General features: G+C 37.9%; 1 protein-coding gene across 1 annotated transcript in view; it reads right to left on the bottom strand.

Moving 5' to 3' along the window:
* na (sodium leak channel non-selective protein na) overlaps positions 1-26,124 on the bottom strand; it is a 1,005,813-nt gene that overhangs the window by 447,168 nt on the left and 532,521 nt on the right. Inside the window, exon 22 of the mRNA XM_090411658.1 lies at positions 19,405-19,584. Within this exon, the coding sequence (XP_090267784.1) occupies positions 19,405-19,584 (180 nt within the window). The remainder of the gene's footprint in view (positions 1-19,404; positions 19,585-26,124) is intronic.

The following is a 26,124-nucleotide window of genomic DNA, read 5'->3' as shown; positions in this document are numbered from 1 at the left end:
AGTGGCATTGTATGGCATCTCCATTATTAAAGGTGTGCTGGATGATAGGATGCACAAGGTATGTTTTCCAGGTGGGAAAATGAGTAGAGTGATTGAGGCATTGGATATGAGGAGGGAGCGAGTAAAGGAGTTGAAGGTTTTAATAAGTACGAATGATTCGATAGAGGACAAAGAGCATGTCAGAATGGATATCAGGAGGCTGCTTAGAAGGATAAAAGAGAATAGCGTGACAGGAAGGACAGTAAACGTGTTGCCTAGGTATGACTGTGGTGAGATGAGGTGGAGAGCAAGGATTATGAATGATACGTTGGCTGAAATGTGTGAGGAAAGGGGGGAGTACGTTTTGTTAATGTGTGGAATGAGTATGAAGAATGAAGTGAATTGTATGGGAGCGATGGACTGCATTTGAGTGGTTATGGTGTGAGTCGCTTGGAGAGACTACTGCTGGAAGGTAGAGAAGTGAGTAGAGAGAATGAATCACATCAAGTGGGAAGTGATGTGGAAGAGCAGGAGAGATTGAAGAGGTGATTATGAATGGGGAAGTGAGTGGCATGAGTATAGAAAATGAGAGAATGGGTGTGCAAGAGGAACAGGGAAACAGAGAGGCTCAGGGTGGACAGGGGTACACAGCGTGAGAAAGGTGGATGCTCCAAGAGGATGTGAGAGCAAGTGTGGACAGGAAAGGAATTGGATGGCTTGGGATCAAGAGGAAGTAGTTGGAATTGAAGAGGATTCTAAATTGAATAAGCAGAAAGGGAAATGGCCCCAGTTGAGCATGGAGAGATCACATCGAATGAGTGGTATCAGTGGAACTAGCTGTAGATCCAGAAATGAGCTGTCATGTTTGTATACAAATGCTAGAAGTATAAGAAACAAGGCAGAAGAAAAGGTTACACTAATTGTGTCTGTTCACCCAAAGATTGTTGGAATAAGTGAGAAATGATTGGAAGAGGACAACATCCTGACAGGAATAGAGATGGAAGGGTATGATGTGTTTCATGAGGATAGAAGGTAAAAAGGGAGGGGGGGTTGCTATTGATCATAGAGAAAGAGTTATGTCCATACAAAGTAGAGATGCAAGAGGGAAATAGTGCCAGTGGTTTTGAGGCAGTAAAGTGTGAGATGGAGGTGAATGGAATCAAATACTTGGTTGGATGTTGTTATAGACCAGATAATGTGGATGGTGGTGATAATGAAATGTATGATCAAATTAGCCAAGCAAATAAGAAAAGGGTGATTTTAATTATGGCAATATAGAGTGGAATGATGAGATAACAACTGGAAGTAAAGAAAATGAGTTTCTTGAGTTTTTGAGGGATAACTACCTCAGACAATATGTAACAGAGGGCACGCAAGGGTTGAGGGTCTTGGATTTGGTCATCTCATCAGAGAATGTAATTATAAATGAGGTGCCAAATTATCCAACAATTGGTGAGAGTGACCATGAAGTGATTACTTGGGTGGTTACCATCAGTTTGAGGATCTCTGTGAGAAAAGAGCATATTATTTATTATTATTATTATTATTATTACGAGCAACTGCAGGGAGTCATTAGACTCATCGAGGGAGGCCCCAAATCATATTCATCACAATTATTCGACATTCATACAGTATCTATCATACCTCACCTTAAACTCATTCACTGTCACAGCATCCACTACAGACTCTGGGAGCGCATTCCACTCATTCACCACTCTACAAGTTAAGAACCCAACTCTAACACATTTACTAACCACACTTTTTCCCAGTTTCCATGGTTGTCCTCTAGTCCTCTCACAACCAGCCCTGTTCTCAAAAATATCTTCTGAATTAATTTTATAGAAACCCTTCAGTAATTTGAATGTCTCAATCATATCTCCCCTCCTCTGCCTATCCACCAATTTTTGCAACCCACAAATCCTCAACATGTTCTCATAAGGTTCATTCCACAGACCTGCTATCATCTTGGTCACTCACCTCTGGATCCTCTCCACCTCCTCCCCATCAAGAAGAAACCTAGGTGACCAAATCTGTACACAGTAGTCGAGATGGGGTCTTATCAAGGCTCGATACAGAGGAACAATAACCTGCTTGTCAACATATTCTTCAGCAACCAAGTGATTTGATGAGCTGATTTGGCCACTTTTGAAATGTGCCCCCTAAACTTCCAGTCCTTATCCACCAACACTCCTAAATCTCGTGCCTCATGAATTTCCTGGAGTACAGTTCCACCAATGTAGTAAAATGCTGCTAATCTTTTCACCCCAAAATGTATAACCTTACATTTTGCCACATTAAATTGACATCCATTCTCCTTAGCCCAGACCTCCAATCTATCCAAATCATCTTGCAAAATTTTAACATCATCTGCATTCACTATTGCCCTACCCAACTTTGCATCATCCGCAAACAAATGAACTGTTCCTCTCAGATCCTTTCCTATATCATTAATGAACAAATTAAACAGCAGTGGTCCAAGAACAGATCCTTGTGGCACACCACTAGTCACAGGTCGTCTTGTGGACTCTACTCCTGAATAAACCACTCTCTGATATCTCTCCATCAACCACCCTCCTATCCATCTCACCAACCCTATATCCATCCCCATATGCTGCAATTTACTGATTAGAATTCCATGTGGTATCCTGTCAAAGGCCTTAGCAAGGTCCAGTAGAATCACTGTAAACCCATTACCCTTATCCAGTTCAGCCATCACTGTGTTATAATATGTGAGCAAGTTACTGAGGCATGATCTACCCTTCACAAAACCATGTCCTCGATACAGTATCCCATTTTCTTCTAACCAATCTTGTATTTTCCTCTTGACTATTTTCTCCAAGACCTTGATAACGATTCCTGTTATGCTGATTGGCCAGTAATTTTCAACAGCAGCCTTGGAACCACCTTTATGCAGTGGAACTATTTTCCCCTCCTTCCACCCCATTGGGACAGACCCAGACCCGAGGCTCAAATTAAACAAAATGGACAAGGGCACTGACAATTCTTTAGCCGCTTCACGTACAACACAAGATGGTATACCATCCAATCCCACAGATGTATTGACATTGAGGTTCTGTAATAGACTAGTTACCTATACTTCATTCATCACAATTCCAGCATAAGCTGTTGGATCTTCCATTCCTGCAATGTCACCACCTGGATGATATACTCTTGCAAAGTGCTCGCTCAGTAATTCCACTATATCGACTGATTCGGTTACCTCCCTACCATCAGCATTTTTTAAGATCATTCTACCATGAACATTTTTCCTTTTACTTGCAACATATTGAAAAAACTGTTTGGGATTCTCTTTAGCCTGCATGGCCAATTTTCTTTCGTAATCCACTTTTGCTTTTCTTACCACCCTTGTTACCATCCTGGCCTGAGCTTTATACTGTTCCTGCGCTGCTGGTCACCTTTCTCCTTAAATTCCCTCCATAATTGTTTCTTTTTTTGCAGCTCAAGCTTAATAGTGTTATTCATCCATTTAACCCCAACTTGATTTATTATTCGGACTCTTGGTATACAGTCAACCATTGCCTCCTGCAAAGACTTCTTAACCACCTTCCATGCACTATCAACAGCCAACCCTTGCAGTTTTACATGCCATGGCACTGAGCCAAGCACACACCTAAGCTTGTCATATTTACCAGCCTGATAATTCCACATGTACCCTGTCTTAATTGTAAATCCCACTCCTTTAGCCACCTCCCAAGTAATGACCTTATGGTCACTCTCACTGGCTGGTGGCAACATGGTCATGTTCGTTACAGCCACCTCAGTTGCAATTACTAGGTTAAGCACTCCCTGCCCCCTGGTATTTTCCACTACATGCTGCTGCATATATGTGGAACTAATAGGGGTGGGGGGGGGATGATTATAAAGAGCTCAGGAGACAGCTGGCAGGTGTAGCATGGAATGATGAGTTAGCTGGAAATCAAAAACTATCTAGTAGATGCAATGTCTAAATGTATTCCAAGGGTGAGAAGGTTATATAAGGTAGGTGTGAGATGAATGAATAAAGAGATTAAGCATGTGATAGAGAAAAAGGGTATTATAAAGACAGCATAAGAGAAGTGGAAATAACCAATTCCATGAGGTTTACAAAGACCAGGCAATGCAGGTGACTTGGTTGGTGAGGGTAGCTAAAGTGAAGTATGAACAGCAATTAGCTAATGAAGCCAAAAAAATCCTAAGGAGTTCTCTCGATATGTAGCCAGCAAAAGAAAGAATGATTATGGAAGGATGACATTGATTGGAGAAAATGGTATAAAGACAGCTGTTGCGGAATGTGTGGTGGAGATACTTAATGAGCAGGTCATAAAGATCTTTCAAACTTGTGAATGTGACTTCATGGAGAGATTGAGAGCAGTTAATGATGGGGAAGAGAGACTGACTGTAAGTGAGCAAGAGGTGTATGGGGGAGTTGAGTAAACAAGATGTTAATAAGGCTGTGGGACTTGATAATATATCACCACATATTCTGAAGGAATGTGCCAGGGGTTGACACCTGCCTTGACATATTTTTTTAATATGAGTCTTGCACTTAGTCAAGTTCCTAAGGAGTGGAAGGAGGGCAAGATTGTGCCACTTCATAAAGGAGGTGATCGAACTCAAGCATTAAACTATAGGCCTATCTGTGTGTGTGTGTCAGGTGTTGTGGTTAAGTTGTTGGAGAAGCTTGTGAGAACTAGGATCCAGAGTTGGGTTGACAACAATGGTATTATCTTTGATGGACAGCATGGATTTGCTAAAGGGAGGTCATGTTTTAGTAATCTACTTACTTATTACAGTAAAGTGACTGCTTCCTTGGACAGAGGAGAAGGATACACAATAATATACTTGGATTTCGCAAAGGCTTTTGATAGAGTACCTCATGATAAGTTGACAGTCAAACTAGAGCAGATGAGGTTGGATATTAGATTGGTGCAATGGATTGGAGACTAACTATCTGATAGGTATCAACAAGTTGTGTATGAGGGTACGATATCCAGGAAAAGGAAAGTCACTAGTGGAGTGCCTCAGGGGGGTCTGTTTTAGGGCCATTACTGTTTAACTTGTATATTAATGATATTGGCAAAGATTTGGATGGAGTTATTCAGTTGTTTGCAGATGATGCAAAGTTGGGACGAACCATAAAGAGTAGTGAAGATGTTGTGGCCTTGCAAGAAGACTTGAATAAATTGAGTGATTGGGAAAGCAAATGGGGATGTGAGTTCAATGTTGCAAAATGTAAGGTTTTAAAATTTGGAAAACAAAGATGGGATGCAGAATTTATGCTTGGTGAGAATATATTGTTGGAGGTAGAGGAAATAAGAGATCTGAGGGTGACAGTGGATAAAGATCTAAAATTTATGGGACACATCGCCAAAATTGTGAAGACAACACAAAGGCTTCTGGGAATGATGCGGAGGACACTGACGTGTAGAAGTAGGGAGATTCTTGTTCCATTGTATAAGGCTTTGATTAGGCCACACATGGACTATTGTGCCCAGATTTGGTCACCTGGTTTTCAGAAGGATGAAGAGATGTTGGACAGGGTCCAAAGGCGACTGACTAAGGCAGTTTCTAACCTCTGGAATGTCGAGTATGAGGAAAGATTAAGAAGATGTAAATTGCAGAGTCTGGTGGAGGAAGAGGGAAGATATGATAGAGCCCTATAAATTAGTAAGGGGTTGTTATAGGATCAATGCTGGAGAAGTTCTACAGAAAATAGTAGGAGATCGGGGGAGAACCGAGGTCATTCTTTTCCAGGAATGGAAAAGAGGATGTGAGTAGAGAAGTAAGAAGTAGGTTTTTTTTTTGTGCAGAGTTGTAAATGATTGGAATGCCTTGCCTGAGGTGTCTGCAAGGAGTTTGAGTGTTTAAGACACAGTATGATGAGCTGTGTGTGTGTGTGTGTGTGTGTGTGTGTGTGTGTGTGTGTGTGTGTGTGTGTGTGTGTGTGTGTGTGTGTGTGTGTGATAAAAGGACCTCTCAGATGAGTCTTTGACTCCATGAGGTGTCTTGGGGTAATAATAATAATAATAATAATAAAATATAAGCAGTCAATAAAACAACTTTTTATAAAATAGTTTGTTTGGTGTTGTTAATACCGTTAAAAATAAGTCATGTACAAGCCATACAATTTGTCCTGTAAGGCCACAACATCTGCCTGACTCTGAACTGCTCTCTCCCCATTTTTGCATCATCTGCAAACAGTTGCATATCACCAGTTGAACCCATCCCAATATCATTAATATACAAACTGAACAACATAACCCCTAATGCAGACCCCTGGGACACACCACTATTGACTTTCCTCTTTTAGGAATTGGTACTTTCTGATACTATCATTAATATACAAACTGAACAACATAACCCCTAATGCAGACCCCTGGGACACACCACTATTGACTTTCCTCTTTTAGGAATTGGCAACTTTCTGATACCTATCTGACAGCTAGTCACTGATCCAAATCAGAAGTCTGTTATCCAATTCCATCTGTTTCAATTTATTTACCAGTTGTGGCAGTCTATCAAAAGCTTTTGCAAAATCAAAGAAAACCACTGTATATGCATCTCTGTTGTTCAAGGCATTTGTCACCCTGTTATAGTACATAAATAAGTGGTAAAACATGATCTTCCTTTAACAAACCCATACCTGACAACCATAGAGAATATTGATGTTATCAACCCATTCAGACTGGCTTATAATTTGAAGCTACAGCCTTATCTTTATGCAGTGAAACAATTTTACCTTTTTTCCACTCTCTTGGAATCTGTGCTGTTATAAGACTCTTATTAAACAGGTATACCAATGCTACTGCCAATTCCCTGGAACGTTCCTTTAACACATGCGGTGATATGTCATAAAATCCCATCATCTTATTGATATCAAGCTAATTCATTTTGCTCACATGCCTCCTGCTCATTCACAATTAAGTCCCCCCCCCTCCACTTATGTTCTCTAAACTTGAGTTTCTAATGATTTCACACTGATCAGAATAAAACAACCTTATAAATTGTTCACTGAATACCTCAACGATGTCTTCTGCAGCAGTTACCATTTTAATCTGTAGCATCATTTTACTATAATCATTCTTCCTTCTACTAGCCAGATATCCGAAACTCTCTAGGGATTTTCTTGGCACAATTTGCTCATTTCTGCTGTATTTTAATTAGTATTTTCTGCTGCTCTTACCAACTGAGTCACCTTCCTGGCCTGCTCTTTATATTCCTCATGCAACTGATTGCTAGCATTATTCATTTTGTGCTGCCTCCACAGTATTTTCTTCTTGCAAATCTCATGTTTAATCCATATATTCACCCATTTTACACCTACTTTATTCAGTCTTTTGTTATTTGGAATGGATTTGCACATCAATTCTGTTAAATATGTTTTGGTCAGTTCCTATGCAGCATTTATTTCCCTTCCATTTAACTCCTCATATCTTTCTATAGCTTCAAGCTGTTTCCTAATCTTTTCATAATCACAACCTTGTAATTTCATATATATCATATCCTCACAGAAGTTTTCATATGACTAACCACAACCCAGGTGACCACTTCATGTTCACTTGCACCATCTGGAAGGAACTGCAAAATGCCATTCACAATCATATCCTCTGATCAGATCCAATCTATACTGCCATAATTAAAATCAACATAACAATCATTCATCCCTCATTCATTAACTGAAGTTGCCTATACCTTTCTTCATCACCATCCCCTGGTCTATAGCAGCATCTGACTAAATATGTCGCTGGGCTGTCACGGCGAATTGGGGCATCCCCTCGGTGGTGGATGAGGGGCATGGTCGGTGGTACTACTCTGTAGGCCTCCCGGCTAGGTCCATGGACCTGCTAACCAACGACAGCTGCGGTCCTCCATTCATATTGGGGGATGGATGGTTCTGGCGGCCCATTCCGTAAAAAATGCCGCTATGTAAAGCATCATCATCACAGAAAAGAATTAAAGCACGGGTAGACTCAATATGCCCGAAACGGTGGTGTCAGGGTGATATAGTAGGCCCTGAGGTATTGTCAGTCAGTGACTGCTATAAAGAAACTCGAAGCAGAAATTGCTTGAATATTGCTACTTAGAATGTAAGAGGATTGAATAAATGCAGGAAATTGGCTAATGTGATGAGAGAAATGGAGCGATTGAATATTAGTATACTAGGAATAAGTGAAACTTTTTGGAAAGGATCATCAGATTTTGAGTCGAAACTTCCAAATGGCAAGATATATATACATCAGGCGGTGAAATATCAAGAGGTGTAGCATTTATTATAGAGAAGAAAACTAATAAAAACATTATCCATATAATCAAAAAATCAGATAGAGTAACGGCAATTCTAGTGAAATCTAAACCTAGAGATATACTGATCATTCAAGTACATGCTCCTACAGAACAGAATGAGGAAGCAGAAATAGATATCACGTATGATGAAATAGAATGGTGTATAAAGGAAGTTGGAGGCAAGAAAGATACAGTTATTTGTGCTATGGGCGACTGGAACACAAAAGTTGGATCAGAGAGAGAACATCTACACACATGGGTCCATTTGGACTAGGAATTTGGAATGAGAGAGGACAAAAGCTGATTGATTACTGTAACAAGCACAGTCTCATTATAACTAACACTTATTCTGAGCAAAAACCAACAGCACGTTACACATGGGAAAGTCCGGATGGAAGATACAAAAATCAATTAGACTATATTGTAGTCGGTAAATGTTACTTCAATGGAATACGGAACTCAAAGGTGATGTCAAGTGCTGACTGTGGATCTGATCCTAGACTGGTCTTAATGAATATGAATATTCGCCTGAAAACAATAAAATTTAAATGGGATCTGCAAATGGTACAAAATTCAATAATAAAATCAAAATTCAATGAAAATATTTCAGAACTGCTGTCTGCACAGTTGCAAAACGAAAATGAACCCTCTCAGTGGAATAGACTACAAGCAGCTATCATAACATCTACTAAAAACCACATCAATAAACAAAGAAGAACGAAAGAAAAAATCATGGATAACTCAAAAGGTAATCAACCTTATTGATGAAAGAAGAACATGGAAAAGAGGAGCAAATGAAGAAGAAAGTTAAGATATAAAACTTTGGATAAAAGAATCAAACAGTTATGTAAAACATTGAAAGAAAACTGGATAAATAGGCAGTGCACTGAGATGGAAGAATTACAAAATAGGAACAAACCAGAGAAGCATTCCTGAAAGTGAAAGAACTTAATGAAAAACAAAACATACACAGTCTAATAACATCAAGGACAAAGATGGAAACATACTCATTGATATGGAAAAGATAAATGAAAGATGGGTGGAGTACTTATCAGACCTCTATGATGATGATAATGGTAACATGTTAGATGATTCACGACACCTTAAGTTAAACATAACAACAGATACCACTCTACACACAAGAAAGGAGGTAGAACACGCAATCAAGAATCTTCCTAATAATAAATCCTCTGGGTGTGATAATATTCTGGCTGAACTGTTGAAAGCTTTGACTGGTAATAATAACAACTATTTAGTGGAATCCATTCAGGATATCTATAAAACAATACGATTACCTGAAGTTTTTACAACATACCAATTCCAAAGAAACATAATGCACAAAATTGTGAGGATTACATAACTGTGAGCCTAATATCCCATGCATCTAAAATTATTTTAACCATTGTTAACAAATAAATTGAAAGAGCCATAAGAAGTGAATTGAGTGAACAACAGAAAGTCTTCAGAAGAGGAATGGGAACCATTAATGCTATCCTGGGACTAAAAATACTAAGAGAAAGATCACTTGAAAGAAATAGGGACATTTACATAAGCTTCATAGACTTTCAGAAGGCTTTTGACCGGGTAAAACATAATAAAATGTTCAATACATTAGATAAATTAAACATAGAAGATCATGTACTTAAGATTATAAAAATGATTTACACCAAACAGAAAATGCAGCTGTTTAACAATGAGACTTCTGTAGTGAAAAAAAAAAGAGGAGTTAGACAAGGTTGAATCCTTTCACCAAATCTATTTAATATCTATAGTGAGATAGTGATGAAAAAGATTGAAAAACCAAAAAAAAAAAAAGGAATTAGTATCAATGGTATAAAATACAACAATCTTAGATATGCTGATGACGCCATTCTAATACCAGAAAACAGAAACAAATTAATCAAATTACTGCAGCTACTAATTGAAGAGGGTAAAGAATTTGGATTAGATATAAATGCAAAAAAGACCAAATTTATGAAAATCGCCAAAGAAAGCAGATCCAAGCCAGAAATATTCATAAAGAATATGAAAATTGTACATACAACAGAATACAAATACACTAATACCTCTCTATACAGCCCCTCTTTATATGGCTTTACGCTATAACAGCCTTGTGTAATTATGGCTAAGTTTCGATTTATTATTATTATTATTATTATTAAACAAGACCTCATGGAGTCAAAGACTCATCTAGGAGATCCTTTTATCTCACACACATCTCATCATACCGGGTCTTAAACACATTCAAACTCCTTGTAGACACCACACTCTCAGGCAAGGCATTCCAATCATTCACAACTCTGCACGAAAAAAACCTGCCTCTCACTCCCCTACTAACACCCTCTTTATACAGTTTCCAGGGATGACCTCTGGTTCTCCCCTGATCTTCCACTATTCTCTGTAGAACTTCACCACCATTGATCCTATAACAACCCCTTACCAACTTGTAGGTCTCTATAATATCTCCCCTCTTCCTTCTCTCCACCAGACTCTGCAAATTACATCTTTTCAATCTTTCCTCATACTCGACATTCCAGAGGTCAGAAACTACCTTAGTCAGTCGCCTTTGGACCCTTTCCAACATCGCTTCATCCTTCTCAAAACCACGTGACCAAATCTGGGCACAATAGTCCATGTGTGGCCTAATCAAAGCCTTATACAATGGAACAAGAATCTCCCTACTTCTACACGTCAGTGTCCTCCTCATCATTTACAGAAGTCTTTGTGTTGTTTTCACAATTTTGGCGATGTGTACCCTAAATTTTAGATCCTTATCCACTATCACTCCCAGATCTCTTATTTCCTCTACTTCCAACAATATATTCTCACCAAGCATAAATTCTGCATCCTATCTTTGTTTTCCAAATTTTAAAACCTTACATTTTGCAACATTGAACTCACATCCCCATTTGCTTGCCCAATCACTCAATTTATTCAAGTCTTCTTGCAAGGCCACAACATCTTCACTACTCTTTATGGTTCGTCCCAACTTTGCATCATCTGCAAACAACTGAATATCTCCATCCAAATCTTCGCCAATATCATTAATATACAAGTTAAATAGTAATGGCCCTAAAACAGATCCCTGTGGCATACCTAGTGACTTTCCTTTTCCTGGATATTGCACCCCCATACACAACTTGTTGATACCTATCAGATAGCCAGTCTCCAATCCAATGCACTAATCTAATATCCAACACCATCTGCTCTAGTTTGACTGTCAACTTAACATGAGGTACTCTATCAAAAGCTTTTGCGAAATCCAAGTATATTACTGTGTATCCTTCTCCTCTGTCCGAGGAAGCAGTCACTTTATTGAAATAAGTAAGTAGATTACTAAAACACGACCTCCCTTTAGCAAATCCATGCTGTCCATCAAAGATTATACCATTGTTGTCAACCCAACTCCTAGTTCTCACAAGCTTCTCCAACAACTTAACCACAACACCTGACACACAGATGGGCCTATAGTTTGATGCTTAAGTTCGATCACCTCCTTTATGAAGTGGCACAATCTTGCCCTCCTTCCACTCTTTAGGGACTTGAACAAGTGCAAGACTTGTATTAAAAAAATATGTCAAGGCAGGTGGCAACTCTCTGGCACATTCCTTCAGAATACGCGGTGATATATTATCAAGTCCCACAGCTTTATTTACATCTAGTTTACTCAACTCCCCAAACACCTCTTGCTCAATTACAGTCAGTCTCTTCTCCCCATCATCAACTGCTCTTAATCTCTCCATGAAGTCACATTCACAAGATTGAAAGACCTTTATGAACTGCTCATTAAGTATCTCCACCACACATTCTGCAACAGCTCTCTTTATACCATTTCCTCCAATCAATGTCATCCTTCCATAATCATTCTTTCTTTTGCTGGCTACATATCGAAAGAACTCCCTAGGATTCTTTTTAGCTTCATTAGCTAACCGCTGTTCATACCTCTCTTTAGCTACTCTCACCAACCAAGTCACCCTCCTTGCCTGGTCTTTGTAGACCTCATGAAATTGGTTACTTCTACTTCTCTTATGCTGCCTCCACAATGCCCTTTTTCTCTGTATTGCATGCTTAATCTCTTTATTCATCCATCTCACACCTACCTTCTTTAACCTTCTCACCCATGGTATACATTTAGACATTGCATCCACTAAATATTTTTTGAATATCCCCCAAGCTGCATTGATCTCTTTTCCAGCTAACTCCTCATTCCATGCTACACCTGCAAGCTGTCTCCTGAGCTCTTCATAATCACCCCCCTTGTAGTTTCACATATACCCTTTTTTCACAGGGGTCCTTGCACTGCTGGCAACCACCCAGGTAATCACCTCATGGTCACTTTCACCAATTGGTGGATGATTTGATACCTCATTGATAATTACATCCTCCGATGAGATGACCAAATCCAAGACCCTTAATCCTCTTGTGCCCTCTGTTACATACTGTCTGAGGTAGTTATCCCTCGAAAACTCAAGAAACTCATCTTCTTTACTTCCAGTTGCTATCTCTTCATTCCAGTCTATATTGCCATAATTAAAATCACCCATAATGATAACCCTTTTCTTATTTGCTTGGCTTATTTGACTATACATTTCACTATCACCACCATCCACATTACCAGGTCTATAACAACATCCCACCAAGTATTTGATTCTATTCACCTCTATCTCACACCATACTGCCTCAAAACCACTGGCCCCATTTCCCTCTTGCATCTCTACCTTGTATGGACGTAACTCTTTCTCTATCATCAATAGCACTCCCCCTCCCTTTTTACCCCTTCTATCCTCACAAAACACATCATACCTTTCCATCTCTATTCCTGTCAGGATGTCATCCTCATCTAACCATGTCTCACTTATTCCGACAATATCTGGGTGCACAGACGCAATTAGTGCAACCATTTCATCCGCCTTGTTTCTTATACTTCTAGCATTGGTATACAAACACAACAACTCATTTCTGGATCTACAGCTAGTTCCACAGATACCATTCACTCGATGTGATCTCTCCATGCTGGACTGGGGCCATTTCCCTTTCTGCTTCTTCATTTTAGAACCCTTTGCAATTCCATCTGTTTCCTTTTGATCCCTGATCATCCCATTACTTTCCTGCCTACACATGCTCTCACCTCCTCTTGGAGCATCCACCTTTCTCACGCTGTGTATCCCTGTCCACCCTGAGCCTCCCCGTTTCCCTGCTCTTCTTGCACACCCATTCTCTCATTTTCTATACTCATACCACTCACTTTCCCATTCATTTCCACTCCTACAATCTCTCCTGTCTTACTCTCCTGCTCTTCCGCATCACTTCCCTCTCGATCTGATTCATTCTCTCTATTCACTTCTCCACTTTCCAGCAGCAGTCTTTCCAAGCGACTCACACCATAACCATAGTCCATCGCTCCCATACAGCTCACTTTGTCCCTCAAACTCATTCCACACATTAACAAACTGTACTCCCATCTCCTCATACATTTCAGCCAGAATATCATTCATTATCCTTGCTCTCCGCCTCATTTCACCACAATCATACCTAGGCAACACAATGACCACCCTTCCTGTCACACTATTCTCCTTTATCTTTCCAAGCAGTCTCCTGACATTCATTTTGACATGCTCTTTGTTCTCTCTCAAATCATTTGTACCAATTAATACAATTAACTCTTTTCCTCGTTCCCGCCTCATATTCAATGCCTCAATCACTCTACTCATTTTACCGCCTGGAAAACATACCTTGTGCATTTTATCCTCTAGCACACCTTTAATAATGGAGTCGCCATACAACGCCACTCGCTCATCTTTTGTTAACTCTTTCATGCCATCATGATTTATTTTAATAGTTTTGACCTGAATTCTCTTAATTTCATTCCGCATCCATTTCATTTCTTGCTTCATCCAATCCAATTCACCTTCCGAACCTCGCGACACATTCACTCTATCATTAAATCTTTCTAACTTTCTAACTCTCGACCCCCTCTTCTCACTTTCCCTCTCATTCATCCTTCTTTGTTTCCGTACTTTCAGTCCAACATACGTCCAATTTCACTATCATTCTTCTCACTTTCACTCTCACATATCTTTCTTTGTTTCCGTACTTTCGGACTAACATGCGTCCAACTTTCACTATCATTCTTCTCACTTTTACTGTCATTCATCTTTCTTTGGTTCAGTACTTTCAGTCCAACATACGTCCAATTTTCACTATCATTCTTCTCACTTTCACTCTCACATATCTTTCTTTGTTTCCGTACTTTCGTTCCAACATGCGTCCAACTTTCACCATCAGTCATTCTTTTTTCGCTATCATTCATTCTTTCGATTTTTTTTACTTGCGATTTCTGCATCAAGCCATTTCTACTTTCATTCGTTCTCTCAATTTCGTTTCTTTCCGCCTCACTTTCGTCCCTTTTAACATCCGTTACGGTTGTCAAATCGCTCTTTTTCTTTTTTCCTGATTTTTTAACATTTTTTTTGCCTGTCTTTCTCACCATCCTTCTCTTTCAAACGTGCACTCGCGACACAATTGGTACTAGCACTTTCTGTCATCAACTTGATATTCGCATTCATCAATTCCTCGTTCAGGTCACATTTTGCACACACCCTTCTTCCATCCGCACTAAACATCCACAAATCATTTATGTAATCGAAGGAATACATATAACAGACCTCACACTTAACGAACCGACTGAAATCCAAATTAAAATCATGGAATGACAATGCCGCAGCCATTTTTTTTTTTTCTCTGCAGGTTACTAGGTCTAATATTAACGTTTTCGTATTTAGTTTAAGCAAGAAAAAAAACCCCACACTAATAATATCGGTAGCGTACAACATTTATAGCCGCTCTTACTTAAACAATTACGCATATATACTTAATTATTCCTAGTAAAACTTATCTGAATCAGGAGCTCTTCAAAACACATCCGTAGCGCTTGACCCACTAGCGCCCTCTCCCCTTTTTTGGCCTACAATTTATGGCCTACAATTTTTCAATATATGGCCAAAAAGTCGGGAAATCCCATGTGTACGTCTTTTGTCATGTGTTCTAGGCTGACCAAACCGCTCCACGCAGAACGCTACTTGCGTCGTCTTGTAGTCGCGCAATCTTTGTGTAGCACAGAATTTGTCCCCGCCTTCTGTAAACGTGCTCATAAGTAGATGCATTTAGTGATCAGTTTAGTAAATTATGTAAATCCTCAGTATCAAAAGTAGAAGTGTTTGTTTCTTCTTGCGTTCTGTTTCAACTATAAACATTGTTGATAAGTACATAATATGCATTTGTATGTAAATACATATTAAAGTGTGTATGTATTCATGTTGCAATAAAGTGTGTACATTATAACTGTTATTATTTTTTGTTTTTTAACTAGAATCCAGTATGTATTTGGGGGAAACATGAGCCCAAAACATTCTTTAAATTTGGAGAGTGATGGAGTTAAAAAAAGAAGCTGAAAATCTGTCTCACTAGAGACTAAACTAGATGTTTTGAATTGTATTGAAGCTTCTGAAAAAATTATTGATATACGTAAGGCATTAGGGCTTGCGAAATCTACGATTCAAACAATTCGTGCTAACAAAGAAAAAATCAATGAACATTCACAATCAGCAGCACCTATAAGTGTTTCAAAATTAACACGCTAAAGAAGTAGCAATATGGAAAGAATGGAAAAATTATTAAACATATGGATTGAAGACAAAATTCAACAGAGGATGCCAATGAGCCAAATGACTATCCAGGAAAAGGCGAAAAGTATTTTTGAAAATTTGAAGAGTGAAGATACTAGTGAAGGTCCGGCAGATGAAATGTTTCTAGCAAGCCGCAGTTGGTTTGAAAAATTTTAAAATCGTCATAATTTGCATAATATTAAAATGAAAGTTGAAGCAGCTAGTGCCAATGCCGATGAAGCTCTAGCTTCATCAGCATATTTCAGAGAACGAAATGGGCTGCATCTGGATATAAGGTGTCCAACGAGCGATTAACTTTGCTCCTTGGTGCGAATGAGGCAGGGGATTTTAAGCAGAAACCGCTTTTGGTATATGCTTCTGAAAATCCAAGAGCTTTAAAAGGATTGAAGAACAAGAAACAATTGCCCGTCATTTGGAGGTCCAACAAAAAAGCTTGGATGACCAAAATACTCTTCGAAGATTGGTCCAAAAATTACTTTTGCCCTGATGTCAAAAAATACTTGTAGGAGAAAAATTTAAATAACAAATTCTTGCTCCTAGTGGATAATACTTCTGGGCATCCAGTTAACTTATCTGAAGATGTGGAGATTGAATATCTACCTAAAAAAAAAACAACGGCCCTAATCCAGCCAATGGATCAGGGTGCAATAGCTACTTTTAAGGCATATTATTTACGAAGAATCTTTCGAAAACTTAAACCGATGGTGAATCGTCAATTAAAGAGTTCTGGAAAAAATTCAACATCAGAGATGCTGTGGACAACATCAGCGAATCATGGAATGAGTTGAAATCAACCACAATGAACCATGTGTGGAAAAAAATTTGGCCAGAATGCATTACAAGTAATGATTCTGAATTTGAACCCCTTTTTGAAATTAGACAAAATATATTGAACCTACCAAATGAACTTGGTTTTGAGGATATGGAAGAACGTGATGTAATCGATTTGCTTGATGCTGATAGAGAACTACTTTGTAATGTGAATTAATACAGTTAGAAACAAACCGTACATTTGATGAGGAAGAATAAGAGCCAGTTGTTTGCCGACAATTAATCTCAAAAGATTTATCGAATGTGCTTACTCATTTGGAGCAAGGAATAAACATCCTACTTCCAAACGATCCTAATGAAGAATGCAGCACCAAAGTTTCTTGTGGCATTAACACAGTTATTAACTGTTGAAAAGAATTGCAAAAAGAAAAAAAAAAGGGATTCAATACAGCAAATGTTGGACAAATTTTTTAAACTGGGTCCTCAGACAACACCAGATGGTGACACTAATGAAGTGATATCGTGCAATTCATCATCAGACTGATTTGAAAATTAAAAAAACCGTTCATTTGTTATTTGTGTTTTATTTTGTTTTATTTTATTAGTATTACAGGATTATATTTTTCTTTTTATTAATAACTAATGTAAACGATATTTTAAATGAAATAAAAAATGCATTTTCAACCAGAAACCCAATGATTTTCTATTTATTTATAAAATTGGAACGGATCTTAACGAATTTATACGACTTTATATGGAAATAAAAAATTCGTTATACAGCCTTTGCGGCCGACTTTCCACAAACATATCTCGGCCGTATAGCGAGGTATGAGTGTATTTAGGCACCTACTTTACTGCAGATTGAAAGCAAGATAATGAAATAAAAATAAGAACAGCCATAGCTAAAGATGCATTCTGGAATAATAAAGATTTGTTCAGAAGTTCTGTGAGTATCAAGACAAAGAAAAGAATGATAAGAACATTAGTGTGGCCAATTTTCACATATGGAAGTGAGACATGGACATTCAAGAAGAGAGTAAGGCAACAGATAATGGCCTTTGAAATGTGGTGCTATAGGAGAGCTCTGAAAATCCCATGGACAGAACATGTGACAAATACAGATGTCCTACAGAGAATGAGAACACAGAGATCTTTATTACAGGAAATGATCCAGAGAAAGACGAGACTGGCAGGACATGTACTGAGAGGTTCAGCAGGACAGAGGATACTAACAGTTTTAGAAGGAAAAAATTATGGGAAAAGGATCAAGAGGCAAAAAATGAAAGAAATGGCTTGAAGATATGAGATCATGGACAGGATCACATGGCTATGCAGAAACAAAAAGGAAAGCCACAAACAGAGAGAACTAGAAGGACATGGTGCTGCACCCTCCCACTGAGGAAGGAAGAAAGAACTAAATATGTCTTCCTATCAACCTCCACCTCAAACTGTACTGACTCAAAACCATTGCCACTATTTACATCTCGCATCTTCACTCTGTATGGACATAACTTGCTTATTATCTTTGACAGTACCTCTGCCATTCTTTCTATCCTCATGAAAAATATCATACTCTTCCTTTTCTATTCCCATTAGGCTATTATCCTTATCCAGCTATGTTTCACTTATTTCAACAATTTTTGGGTGAATAAACTCAATCAACAAAACCATTTCATTCCCTTATTCCTGATGCTCCTGGCATTTGTAAATAAACACAGCAGTTCAATTTTAGGTCCAACCAGCCCATGCCACTTATAAGTTATGACTATTCCTAACCATTCCCAATTGATTATTCTTCACTTATTCTACTATCTTTTTAGGCTCAAATACACCTCCTATATCTATGGCCATCCATTCCCATAATGACCATTCTCATACCCACATTCACTACAATTTCCAACATCCATTTTCCTTATACGTGTCTTCTTGAATACCTTGACCTCCCCTGTTTCCATGTCCATCTTGCATTCTCTTTCTGTCATTATCACTCACAGTACTACTAATCTCATTTGCAATCACTTCAATCTCACCAGTATGATGAGAAGTGTTTTTTATGTCTCACCAGTTCCTCTCTCTCTCTCCTGATCTTTTGCTTCACCTTGTTCACACAATCCATTCAAATGCATGCTCACACCATTTGCTGCAAAATCCATTTAATGTAATATCCGTTTAATTTTTAATTTCATTCTCCTGAAGACATGTTTAATGCACATGAAATTATCAGAGATTAAAACTTAAATTGATGACAAACAGTCTCCATGTGGCATATAAACACCAGACATAATCTTTCAACATGGTTTGAACACAGTCTTTTTTTTTTCTGCTTGCTTTGTATCTTATGCTGATTCTTTTCATATTTCATATAAATTAAATCAAATGGTTCAACCATAGGCTTACTTATCCAATTATCTATTTCAGTTCAGAGTGACAAATATGTCATGTGTGTTTCACGTATAGTTTATGTACTGAACACACAATATGTTGCATAAAGTAAAAGAGACAAATACATGTACTGTTAAAACTGGAAGGATGCATCCTTCACCCACATGAACACATGCACGTATTGTTTTGAAATTCAATATTTTCTGTACAGAAATAAAATATTATAATTGCTATTTTAAACCACTTTCATTAAGATCAATGCACAAGTAACAAATAAAAATCTCAAAATTATTTAATGACTTACTGCATATTTTTATATTTGATTTTACGCTCCTTTCCAGTTACTGGATCCCGTATGTGTGGATCGTAACGAGCCCAAACAATTGTTTGGCAGAATTTACGAAATCTACTTTCTCGTCCAACCATAAACAATGGGGTATCAAAAAATGGATGGTTTTCTCTTAAATCTTCCTCCCTCTGATTTCTAATGAAAGACAGTTATTAATATGTTATTAATTAAAATGGGAAAATGTCATTAAAATTGAACAAATCATATTAAACAAGAATAAATAGCGAAATGGTTACTTTATAGAAGAGTAAATTTAGCATAGGTTAAACATATACTATACATCATGCATAACAAAAACATAACAAAAAAAAATCATTGGCTCCTTGTGTTAATCAGATGATATAGACATCTGATTAACACAATGTTGGGACTTAATGAAGGAATTGAGTCCCAGAGAGGGCAAGTGACTAGTGGTGTATTACAGGGGTCAGTTCCTGCTTCTCTGATCATTGATATACAAATTGATTAATTTGTATATCAATGATATAGGAAATGATTTGACAAGAAATATTCAGTTGTAAACTGATGCTGCTAAACTGGGAAGAGGTATGGTAAATGAAGTTGATGCAAAGATCCTGCAGGAAGACTTAAACAGACTATCAGTATGGGCAGGGTTAAATGGCTGCCAACTGTAAGATAATGCACTTTGGGAAGAGATCACAAGCTGCATACTATATTCATGGAACTGAACTGCAGGAAACTGATGTGGCCAGAGACTTGGGTGATTCTGGACAGGGAGTTAAAGTGTAGAGGGCATATAGTAGATAGAGTGGTTATTGTTCCCCTATATAAGGCTTTAATAAGGCCACATCTGGACTACTGCAGAAAGATCTGTACTCCTGGATTCTGTGGTAATGAAGAAGTTGTGGAGAGGATCTAGAGCTGAGTGACAAAGATTGTGGCAAGTCTGTGGAATGTTTCCTATGAGAATAGAATCAGCTAATTTTTGTAGCCTACAAAAATTAGCTGATAGAAGAAGACTTTTTTCAGTAGATTACGAGAAGGGGGGTCACAAGTGGAAGTCATATAAGAGTGTGATCAGCAAGAGTGTTATGACTAGGTTTGTTGCTTTGAGGACAGTGAATAGGTGGAATGGGTTACCAAAGATGGTTGTGGGTGCTTCATCAGTGAATGAGTTTAAGGAGAAGTATGATAAGTATTGTGTGAATGATGGTTAGTGTGTGAATAATTGGATCTCCCACAATGAGTCTTCTGATTCCATAGAAATACTTGTATAACAATATAAGAATTTAACCTTTTATGAGCTGTGCCATAAAAGGTTAAATTCTTAAATTTGAGATTACGTATTTTTTTCTTAAATGAGTCTTTGTGTGCAGAATTTTGATCATTCTTAGTGTGGTATATAAAACACCATGGAGCCAGAAACTCATTGCAGGACACCAGAAAAACTATTATTTACCCAATGGTGTTATTCAGCTGGTTCACTTGAACCAGTTATTAAAGTTTGTCAGGTTTATTAAACCGCTTATTTTGAGGACTGAAAACAAAAAATTACAGTTAAATTCTTGCACATTTGCTAAATGTTTTACAGCATAAGTGGAATGAAACAATAATAAATTATTTTAGGGTCATGGGCATGATTCATTGAAGGTCATGTACAATTATTTGAAAGTAGTCAGTTGAAAGGGAAACCATGAATGTTTTGTCTCACAGCTTCATGAAAATTGTTGTATATTTCCATGAAATTCACAATTTTTTTGATGCACATTATACCTGAAATCATATCATGCAAATCCTTTGCTCTAAATTTAACATTTTGCCAGGCAACAACAACGAGCTTGCTTGCACTATCCGTGGTTCAATCCCCACTAACTAATTGAGCTCAATGAGTGAATCACAGCAGTTTTGTTTCCATATAATTTAATTCTCGTTCGAGAAGATCTCTTAGTTATAGCTGTTTTTGACATATGTATAGCAAAGGAAATATAAAAGTAGCATATTCAATATATTAATTTTTTTTCGGTAGGGATGCTGACTAGCATTTCTGTTAATAACATTCAAACAGAGTTGACTTACTAATGCTCAGTAACAACGCAGGTGTACCATGAGAAATCTCAAATAATTATCCATGGCTTGAAATAATTGATAGTGATAGCAATTTTGGATGTAATATGTAATTTAAATATGTCTGAGGAGGAAAAAGAGAAAATTCTAGAACAAGACCAAATAGATTGAATATCTAATTATAAGAATAGACTTGGTGGTAATTTATTATGTCTGTACACAAATGCCAGGAGCATTAGAAACAAAGGGGTTGAGTTTGTTGCTTTACTAATTATGATGTGGTCTAAGATTGTTGGCATTAGTGAAACTTGGCTATCAGAATCAGATATGGTAAGTGGGATTGAGTGTATATACTATTTTTAGGAATGACAAAAGGGATAGGAGAGGAGGAGTGCTACTAATAATGTCAGCTGACTTAAGTCCATTTAGGGTAGAAACACAAGAAAACAATGATAGTAACAATGTCCCATTTAGTGGTGAGTTTGATTCTATCTGGTGTGAAGTGGAGGTGAACAGAATGAAATATATGGGGGGGGGATGTTGCTATAGACCTGGTGGCTCAGTTGTAGGGGACAAAGAAATGCATTGCCAACTTAGCCTTATGGGTACCAAATGAGTGATCATTATGGGTGACTTTAATTTTCCAAACATTGATTGGGTAGAAGATAAATTTCACGATAAGAAAGAACAGGAATTTATTGAATTGTTGCGAGACAACTTTCTCAAGCAGCATGTGAAAGCAGGAGCTTGAGGTCAAAGAATGTTGGATTTGCTCATAGCTTCAAGAAGGGGTCTCTCTCAAGAATATGGCTATTTTACCACCAATTGGTGAGAGTGATAAGGCTGTACTTTGTTGGGAAGTATCTAATTGTATTGATGTTCTGATTAAAACAGGTTACATGCTGAATTACAAAGCTGGAAATTATGATCAACTTAGGAGAATACTATATTTGGTCCCATTTTCCCATTTTTCAAATGGGAAAAATGTCAGCAAAGCATGGGAATCTTTGAAAAAGTGCTTAAATGAGGCAGTATCTGAATGTATCCCTAGTGTTCGAAGAATAAATAGGTTGGGAGCGAAATGGATGTGCAACCTTATTAAGCAAGAGATCCACAAGAAGAAGATAATGTGGAAAGAATATTGTGAGAATAAGAGTGGAGAGGAGTTATAAAATATATAAAGCTCAGGCCAGAAAAGTAACGAGTATTGTGAGGAGAACTAAATTGGAGTATGAAAAGAAATTGGCCATGCAAGCTAAAGGCAATCCAAAAGAATTTTATCATTATGCATAATAATAAAGAATGCAGATGGAACTTGAGTGTCATAAGTTAATGAGATTATTCAGTTAATGAATGCACACTTTGCTAAGATATATGAACCAGGGAGTATGTAACATGGTGCACAGTGCTACTGCTACACTGGATGAAGAATTAGAGGTTCATGAAAATTAGGTTGAAGAGCTGTTGCATAACCTGGATAAGAATTTGTCTATAGTGACAGATGGAAAATCAGCCCATTTGCTAAAGGAATGTTCAGCCGAATTGGCTAAGCCTTTCACATATTTGTATAACTTGAGTATCAGCTCAGGAATGATACCACAGGAATAGAAGGAATGTATGATGGTTCCATTGTATTATACAAGGGTGATGCAAAAGCTGATGTGTCTAACTAGCAACCTATCAGTATCTCTGATGTGGTAGTGAAGAGTTTAGAGAAGTTGGTAAGAACTTGCATACAGAAATGGGTAGACAAACATCCTATACTCGCAAGGACAGCATGGGCTTACTAAAGGAAGGTCATGTTTTAGCAATTTGCTCATATTTCATAACAATGTTACGGCTCAGTTGAATAAAGGGAATGGATACACTATGATAATGTTGGATTTTTCTAAGGCATTTGATAAGGATACCACATGAAAGGCTATGTAATTATCATATATGATATCTATGATAATTAAAAACATAGTAGGGGAGAGTATACAACCTTGCCTTACTCCTGTCTTTGTTTTAAATGGTTCTAAAAGGGTATTTCCATGTATTACTTTAATTTCAAAATCTTCATACATTTTTAAAATTATTCTTATTATTTTTTCTGGGAGTGCATAATGCCCAATTAATTTCTATAGGAAAGATCTGTTTATACTGTTGAAAGCTTGTTCAAAATCAATAAAATTTAAATATAAGCTTTCCTACTATTCCAATGATTGTGCTATGATAATTTGTAAAGTAGCAATGTGGTTTGTGCATGATCTATTGGCTCTAAATCCTGCCTGTTCAGGTCTTAGTTGTTTTTCTATTTCTATTTTGATTCTTTCTAATATTATCCTTGCTAGTATTTTACTTATAACACTCAGCAATGTTATACCTCTCCAATTTTTGCATTTATATCGGTTCTCTTTTTTGGGTAATTTAACCAGTAATCCAGTATTCCATTCCTTAGGTCACTCTTCTTTCTGCCATATCTCATTTAGTAAGGAATATAATACCTCTGCTATAAGTTTTGGATTTGCTTTTAGTATATCGCAGGGTATGTTGTCTGCTCCTGGTGCTTTGCCTGTTTTGATTTGAGTTACAGGTTACTGCTTTTGTCATTTTTTTTTTTTATTTCATTCAAATTTATATCTAATGAAGATAGGCAAGGCAATTGGGGATGTTACTGATATTCAGCAATTATAAAATGATTTGAATAGACTGGAAATTTGGGCAAACAAAAATGGCTATCAGTTTAATGTTAGTAAGTATAAAATTATGCACTTTGGCATGATTAGAGTTCTAGCTGCATATTATATTAGCGGGATTATGCTACAAGAAATTGAAGAGGCAAGGGATCTTTGAGTAATTGTGGATAGGAATTTAAAGTTCAAAGGTCATATAGCAAAAGCTGCCAATACAACTCAGAGGATAATTGTAATGTTGAAGCGAACCTTGACATGTAAGGATAAGAAAGTCATTTTGCCTCTTCATAAGGCTTTGATAAGACCACACCTGGATTATTGAATGCAGATTTGGTTCTGGGATAAACTGAACTTTATCCTCCTTGGAACTTTATCCAGTTCCAAGGAGGATAAAGAAGCTATGGAAAGGGTGCAAAGAAGAGTTACAAAGGTCATTTCCGGATTATTATGAGGACCGATTGCGAGTATGTGGATTGCAGACTCTGGTTAACAGGAGAAAGAGGGGTGATATGATAGAGATCTATAAACTTTTGAATAGGTGTTACAGGATAACATCTGATGAAATTTTTGTTATACGGAAGGTGGGGAGAGAACGTGGAGGAATCCAGGGAAGTTAAGTTTGTTCACAATCAAGAAAGGGGTAATTATTATTATTATTATTATTATTATTATTCAGGCCTCCATGGAATCAAAAGACTCATCACAGGAGGTCCTTTCTAAGAAACACAAGTCTCTTAAGACTCATCAAGGGAGGTCCCTCCTAGGAAACACAAAGTCTATCATACCACTCCTTAAATGCATTGACCGTTCCCGCTCTCACCACTCCATCAAGCAATGCATTCCATGATTCAACCACCCTCCATGCAAAGAAACCACTCCTCGCCCTCTTTCTCACAGTTTCCTTTTGTAACTTCCAGGGATGAGCCCCTTGTCATGACTCCTTCCCACTGTTAAACCAAGCGAAAGAATTCTCAAGTGTCAACCCTGTAACCACCTCTCAACAGTTTAAAAGTCTCAATCATATCACTCCTGCTTCTTCTATCTACCAAACTCTGCAGTCCACACTCCCTCAGCCGATCCTCATAAATAACATTGTACAGTCCCAACACCATCTTTGTTATCTGCCTTTGTAGCCTTTCCACAGTTAATTTATCCCCTTCAAATCCTGAGGACCAGATCTGAGAACAATAGTCTAAGTGTGGTCTGATCAGAGTCTTATACAACAGAATGAAAACCATTTTATCTCTGCAGGTCAGTGTCCTTCTTATTATTGCAGCAATCCTCTGCGTTACCTTCACTACCTTTGCAATATGTCCCCTAAATTTCAGGTTTCTATCAATCATCAAACCCAGGTCTCTTGTCTCTCCTACACCTGTAGTTTAACTCCTCCCATAGAGTATGCAGCATCCCATCGATGTGTCTCAAACCTCAAGACCTTAGATTTTGCTGCATTAAACTGACACCCCCCATTCATTTGCCCACCTATCTAGCTTATTCAACTCCTCTCGCAGGGCTACCACATCTGCACTATTACTAATAACCCTTCCGAGCTTCGCATCATCCGCAAACAACCGAATATCCCCTTGCAATCCACTGGCAATGTCATTGATATAAAGGTTAAACAATATAGGTCCCAGTACTGAGTCCTGTGAAACCCCACTGGTAACCTTCTGCCTCTTTGATATTGCTCCACCATACACAACTCTCTGATACCTATCGGACAACCAATCCTGAATCCAGTTGACCAATCTGACATCCAGAACCATGTGCTGCAACTTGAATATCAGCTTATCATGTCGCACCCTGTCAAATGCCTTTGCTAAGACTAGGAAAATGGCAGTATATGCCTTTCCCTCATCTAATGCTCTTGTAACTTTATCATAAAAGGCTAGCATATTGCTAAAACAAGAGCGCCCCTTCACAAATCCATGTTGGCTCTCACTGATAACATTACCTTCATCTGTCCAATGCTGTA

The sequence above is a fragment of the Typopeltis vanoorti genome, chromosome 21 (assembly GCF_054136105.1).
Source record: "Typopeltis vanoorti isolate ZY-2024b chromosome 21, IOZ_Tvanoo_1.0, whole genome shotgun sequence".
Lineage (NCBI taxonomy): Eukaryota > Metazoa > Arthropoda > Arachnida > Uropygi > Thelyphonidae > Typopeltis > Typopeltis vanoorti.
The sequence above is the reverse complement of the archived record's forward strand: the minus strand, read 5'-3'. Positions and strand labels throughout refer to the sequence as shown.